The 7510-nt window shown below is 33.4% G+C and overlaps 1 protein-coding gene across 3 annotated transcripts in view; it reads right to left on the bottom strand.

The window, feature by feature from the left end:
- Positions 1-7510, bottom strand: part of LOC107559761 (focal adhesion kinase 1-like) — a 95176-nt gene that overhangs the window by 80353 nt on the left and 7313 nt on the right. The window contains exon 2 of one of the 3 annotated variants that reach the window (XM_016243708.1): positions 4543-4569. The exons of 1 other annotated variant lie outside the window; for it this stretch is intronic. In XM_016243708.1, the coding sequence (XP_016099194.1) occupies positions 4543-4569 (27 nt within the window). Of the gene's footprint in view, positions 1-4377; positions 4458-4542; positions 4570-7510 lie in introns of those variants that run through there. One more of the 3 variants, XM_016243711.1, reaches the window with a different exon arrangement.

Below are 7510 nucleotides of genomic sequence, written 5' to 3'. Positions count from 1 at the left end.
TGTGTGTGTGTGTGTGTGTGTGTGTGTGTGTGTGTGTGTGTGTGTGTGTGTGAGCACAGCTCTGAGACTGAATCCAATCATGGGCTTTATCAGCAGGAGATCTTTCTAAAGCTCTCATTCATTCAGGAGCCTCACAGATGGAGCCAAACAGCCTTTTCAACCCCAACCCTGACAGTCAGAGCCGGTCCTGTGCATGAACACAAGATCTCGGCGCATCTGACAGGAACACTGCGCTACGAGAGGAAATGCCAGGATGATCGCATTCACTACGACCAAAATCCAGCTATTAAAACAAACACACTGCAGTGTCAAGAAACGGGACGTCTGATTCGATTTTCATTGGAAAGAAGTCCTTTTTCTTTGATTATGTTCAGAATAGCATACTAACATGCTACTCTTACTATTTCTGTAGTAAGTAGTATACTTTTTGAATTACATTTTATTTTTATATTTTCTGTTTTCTTTAAAATTTTAGTTAAAGTTTTAGTAATTTTTTTTTTCATATAATTTTTTATACATTTTTATTCATTAGTTTCAGTTATTTTATTTGACTGATTGATCTTTATTGTCATTGTTGAAAAACAAAAACAAAATTGTTGAGCAACTCCTCAAACAATGTCCATTAAATTAACAACAACAAACACAACTTAAAAACTGAAAAATATTTATAAAACTTAATCCCATAAAAAACTAAATAAAATAATAAAACTAAACTAAATTAAATTAAATTAAATTAAATTAAATTAAATGACTAGCGCATATAGTCTTGTTAAGTTATTTTAGTACTTCAAGTTAAACTGAATGAAAATGAGATATTTTGTCTTGGCAACTAGCTGAAATAAAATAAGTATTCAAATATTTTATTTATTTAAATTCATGTTTATTTTATTTCAGCTCAAGTAACACATTTTTTATGGTTTCAGTTTTAGATCACTATACTAACCCTGCTGTAAAGCCAAAATGAGCAAAATATACAAAGTACACTTACATTAGTACAGTATCCCACAATGCATTGCAGAGCCAGTGTGTGAATGAACCAATCACATATCTCAGCCACAATCTTTTTAAACTCATTATTTAATCTGATTGCCAAGTTTTGCTTCAAAATGTCAGAAATTTCTCAGACATTTTTAAGCCAAACTGGTTTAGAAAGACAAAATAGGAGTTATTATTTCAGACATGATAACTGGACGTCACCTGGATGCACGGGTGGTTAAATTAACCAGCACTAACCATGACAGGACACACAACCAGACGCAGTGCTGGGAGTTCATGCAGGCACTAACATGAGCTGTGGATCCACACCCCCTACTCACAAACCCCAAATACAGAGAGCGCCAGACAAAGGGGCTGCTGGGAAGGGAGGGGTGCAGTGCTTTCCTATACAAACCCTTCACATCCGGCCCAATGATCCTGACAAAAGCCTTTATAAACAGGCTCTGACTCCCTCAGCAGGACACGGTGCGGCACTGAGACACACTCCACACTCGACCGAACACTTCACTCACGCATGAGCAGATTGAGCACAACACACACAACGCACGAGACGCGACTGAGCAGGGCTCGGGACTACAGGAGCGACTGAAAATCCCAAGAGATCAAGCTTCAGATATATTATTAAGAGACTGTGCAAAACATCAAAAATACTCCACTTACAAAAAAGTACCATGCTATTTGCATAGATGCTGTGAGAAACTAAAAAGAAAGAAAAATAAAAAACGATATTTCTTTCTATCTATCTATCTATCTATCTATCTATCTATCTATCTATCTATCTATCTGTTTAGAAAATGTAAAAAAATACATATCAAATATAAAAATTAATAAATGATAAAATTACAACGTAATTTATTTTAATTTATCATTTATAAAAATATAAATGAATAAATAAAATCATGATATATTTTATATTAGTCATTTATATAAAATGTAATACGTAAAACCTTACAAATAAACGCATAATTAATATAACTCCAATATATTTGTATGAATATATCATTTATCTAAAATAGCATAAAAAAATAAAAAAATAAATAAATAAATAAAATTGCAATATACTGTATTTTCTATTAATATATAATTTATATAAAAGGTACATTAAATAAAATCGTAATATATTTCACACCAATAATTGATCTATATACTATATAAAAGCTAAAAATAAATAAATAAATACAATTATAATATATTTTTATGAATATCTAATTTATCTCAAATGTAATATATAAAAAGCTAAAAATAAATAAATAAATAATAAAATTATAGTATATTTATATGAATATATAATTTATGTAAAATATATATAAAATCTAAAAATAAATAAATACAGTTATAATATATATTATATAATTTCTATAAAATATGGAAATGTAAAAAATAAATACTACAATTTTAATATATTATAAATACATTTAATTAATTAATAAAATGGCAGTGTGCATTATGCAGTAAGTATTCGAAACAGACTGCAGATGCTTGAAAGCCCATCTGTGGAGTAATTAAACGCAGTATGTTCATGAACGGTACGACGGGGAACAGTTGCATCTTTAATGCGACACACGCTGGTAAATCAGGTGCTTGTCATCAATGTTGCAGCAGCACAAAACCCCTCCGTTTCTAAACGCGTCAGTTACATGCTGATTAAACTTCCCTCTGCTATCAGTGAATCTCACTAAATCCATTCTTAATTCTGTACCGTCTTGCAGTTCTGTGCTGGATTGATCCTTTCTGGCCAAACTCTGTATTGCAGCACTCCTAACACTATTGATCTCTTATATGATTAATGGCTTGCATTGTAGCGTTCATCACAGTCTGCTATATGAATAAATGCTAATCTCATGCAAACCACCTCAAATAAATACTCACTGAAAAGCAGTAAACATGCAATTAAATTAGCATTTCCATATGCGCCTGATCATCCCTCACAAGTCTTACAGTAAGTCGATTACTGCACCTCATATTAAACATTCTCTGCCTCATGCATTCGTTATATTCTGAATGCAGCGGATTCCTGCAGTGCAACGCTGTCGGAAACCCACAGACTGTTCATTTGTGGACGCAGCGTGAACGTGGCCTCCGTCAGTGACGTGCATGTGAATCTGCCGTTTCTATGGCAGCAGAGATCGAGGCCCCAGACGGCCGGGTCTGTCCCGCACAGCGCCCGCGGGACACTGAGGAACGCACTGATGAATATTAATGTGGGCCGACACTTGACAGCGCAAGCGTTAATGACTCATCAGTTCATTTCCTCTCGTTACCACGTCAAACGAACCTCAGCGAGACCCAAAATAATGAATCAAACCCTCAACGCCCCGCCAAATATGAAACACACACACATGCATGCATGCAAATGGACACCACAAACACGCGGAGAAAAGAGCAAAGACAGACAAAACTAAAAGGATAGAGTGTTTAAATAATAACAAATGAGTACTAAGGTATTATGAGTTATTTTGGACACTATAATGACACAATAATATTCCTTGAATATTTCTGAGAACCAAAAGATGCATATATGGATCTATATGAGCTATATAAATAAAATACATGGTTATCATACAGTACAATAGTTTCTAGCAAAATAAATATTACAAAAGTGAACTTATTTTGTAAGCGGCATCACATTCTCTGACTGGTGGAATAAAAAGCAGCATGCATAAATAAATGCAAAAATGCTTGCACATATATATATATATTTTTTATTAATTTATATTTATTTATGTGTGGAATATTCCACATAACACTGCGAAAATCACTGTTATTTACTCCGTATTTTTTCTTGTTTTACAGATGTGTTACAGAAATATCTAAACATCCTTAACAAGATACATTTACTTGAGAAGTCTTTAGAATTCAATTTTCTGCTTAAATGACAATGGGGTAAAAAAAAAAACTATTTTGCTTAAGAAAAAGTTGACATTAAATTTTGCTTAAAGGATGTTTAAATATTTATAATAGAAAAATGGCAAATATATAAATCATGTTTGTTAACATTAGCTAACATATTGGCTATCATAAACTAGCAATGAACATTTTGCAGCATTTAACAATCTTTGTTAATGTTTGTTCATAAAAATACTTTTCATGTTTGTTCACAGTGTATTAGATAATGTCAAAAGATACACTTTTTTGCATTGTATTAATGTATTAAATGAAATGAACATTAACTAAGATATAACGAGTGTTGGAATACTGTTAAGTTAGTTCATGTTAACAAATTAAACCTTATTGTAAAGTGTTTCCAGAAATGTATTTTTGCACAAAATTCTGTTGTCATACGGCAAAATTATTCTATTCTATAAACTGTTTTTAAATAAAGAGAAAAACATAGTTTCATTAGCCATTAAGTTTCATTCTTTTTTAACCGATTTGACTCACAGTCACAGTGAAGCACAGCGAGCTCAACAGAGGAGACAAAACCAACAACCATCACAGTCCACATCAAACGCCTCATGATGAAGGCTTCACACCCACACAGCAGCTCAGATGACTCAGTCTGTTACTCAGCTTGACATAAACAAGGTTTATAATAAAGTCACTCACCTGTGTAAAATGAAATTCTGGAAATGTCTGTGGAGAGAAAGAGAGAGAGAAGAAAGGTCAGGACACCTGGTTTTGTCATCTCAGCACATTGAGCAGAGCATGTGGTTTTATAGGTCAGCTGTAATCTCTACGGCGCCCCCTGTCTGCGGTGCAGAGTGCTGGACAAAACTGCAGCCAAGACTGCCAGCAAAATCAGACATCTTCATAACACACTGAAAATAACGGGGTCAAAACCAGAAGATGCATATGTGCTCAACTGGTTTTCATTTAAATATATATCGTTCTATAATATTATTATTCTATAACATGTAATATTTTTTATTATTTTTATTTATATGTATTTTGCATATTTATATTAAATATATATCTATCTCTCTATCAAATATTATATATATTTTTATATGAAAAATATTTATTACATTTTATTATTCTATAATGCATATATTATTCTATAATAATAGTTGTTATTCTGTAAGATACAAATGTTTGTATTTTATTTGTATGTATTTTACATATTTATATTTTAATAAATATTTATATATACATATAATTTTTGAATATAAAAATATATTATATAATATAAAAATACATTGTAATACTATTTTTAGATAATTAGAGGAGACTCTAGAGGAGACACATGTGAGATGAATGGGATCTTTTACTCAGGAGAAACATCTGAGACACAGGAGCCTGAAAAACGAGGTCAAAACCAGAAGATAGAAGATATTAAAGAGATATAAAAGTGCTCATCTGGTTTTCAGTCCGGTTTCATTTAAGTATCAACTTTGTCTCTGATGTTTCTACTAAAAATTGAACATAGGAGCATATTATAATACTATTTTTACATTATATTACTATTTTTAGATAGTTACCCATCCATAGGGAACATTTATGTAAGATGAACCCATTAACCTTTAGTTGCAAGGAAGGTTTTTACAACTATATGAGCCAGAAAATCCTGTACACTTGTATCTACCCTCACTCACCTTTATTTATCACCTGTTAAATAAATAACTGTAACATACTCTAAAATGTCACACTCACACGTTCTCAGTGTAAAATTGTCGGCACGATGCTGTTGATAAAGAGTGTGACGAGAGACCAAGAAACTGGCATCAGCTGTACGTTAGCCCAGAATGAGATCCGGGTCACGGCACCAGATTCACAGATGGGCTCCTTTAGCATCTCCCATAAACCCTGCCAGCAATAACTCTGCCGTTATGGGGTTTCTTTGATGTGGACAAACTATAACAACCAAGAACAGACTGCCGCGCTCCTTTATGAGCTCTGACATCGGATCCTAATGGATGACAGACTCATCTACAGAAACGCCAGACCTTGTGACCCTCACATGTGGATTCCCTCGCGGCTTTTCTCTGCAGACACCAATTATACACACACTCCAAATAATCAATATTGTTAGCGGCTAATCAAATCTACATGTGAATGGCATCGCATGGCTGCTCTATTGACGGTGTGTCCAGAGATTAAAGGATCAGTGTGATTTTAACACACTTCTGTCACACTTCATATACGCTGGCGGACGTTTTTAATAGATCGTTCACACTTCATGTCAAACCCTTTCATAGGCACCAGTCTTGATTCTCTCGGCTCCATAATGTCACACGCTGAGGATCAGGACGCAATGCAAAGGTCACCAATAAAGGATACGTGCAAGACTGTGCAGACCCAAACACCTGCTTATCAAGCTGTTGGCCTTTGAGCTCGGCTGGTTATGAGAGGATGGAGTGAAACCTGAACACAAACGGCTCTGTGTTTCAGCTCAGTCGGGATGATAACGCACAAACCGCTCCAACTGAAGCATTATCACAGTCATTCAGAGCAGATACGGATCAGATCTTCACCACACAATGCTTGTTTATTAATGCTACAAGCTGGTTAAAGGGATAGTTCACCCAAAAATGACAATTCTGTCATCATTTACTCACCCTCAAGTTTTTGCAACCCTGTACAAGCTTCTTTATTCTGCTGAACACAAAAGAAGATATTTTGAAGAATGTTGGTATCCAAACTGTTTCTGTTCAGTTTCTGGTCCCCATTGACTTCCATTGCTTTTTTTTCCATACTATGGAAGTCAATGGCAACAAGCAACTGTTTGGTTACCCGCATTCTTCAAAAAATCTACTTTAAAATACAATTTTTCATTTTTGGGCAAACTGTCCCTTTAAATGCCAAAAATCCTGGCCAAATATGCCACCAACAAAGTCTTTTCTGGTACAAATCTGCTCAAAAGTGACTGACATGGTCCTTAATGTGTGACAAAATGGTACCGAAAAGAGTTTATGAAATATAAAATTAGAGAAAATATTTCTGTTTACAATACAGTTCAAAAGTTTGGGGTCAGTACAATTTTATACTTTCATTCAGCAAGGATGCATCAACCAAAAGTGACAGTAAAGACATTTATAATGTTATTAATATATATATTAGTGCTGTCAAACGATTAATCGCGATTAAACGCATCCAAAACAAAAGTGTTTGTTTACATAATATATGTGTGTGTGCTGTGTATATTTATTTTGTATATATAAATACACACACATGCATATATATAATTAAGAAAATGTCTTGTTTATATATAAAATATTTATATTTATATATAATATAAATTATATGAATATACTGTATATACACACATGTAAATATTTTTTTAATTCAGTATGTTTGTGTATTTATATATACATAATAAATATACACAGTACACACACATACAGTGGTGTGAAAAAGTGTTGGCCCCCTTCCTGATTTCTTATTTTTTTGCATGTTTGTCACACTTTAATGTTTCAGATCATCAAACAAATTTAAATATTACACAAAGATAATGCAAGTACATACAAAATGCAGTTTTTAAATGATGATTTAATTTATTAAGGGAAAAAAGCTGTCCAAACCTACGTGGCACTACGTGAAAAATGAATTGCCCCTCCTGTTAAATCATGAAAGAACT

The sequence above is a fragment of the Sinocyclocheilus grahami genome, unplaced genomic scaffold (genome assembly GCF_001515645.1).
Source record: "Sinocyclocheilus grahami isolate Dianchi unplaced genomic scaffold, SAMN03320097.WGS_v1.1 scaffold697.1, whole genome shotgun sequence".
NCBI lineage: Eukaryota > Metazoa > Chordata > Actinopteri > Cypriniformes > Cyprinidae > Sinocyclocheilus > Sinocyclocheilus grahami.
Note: the sequence above shows the minus strand (reverse complement) of the source record. Positions and strands in the feature narration are given on the sequence as shown.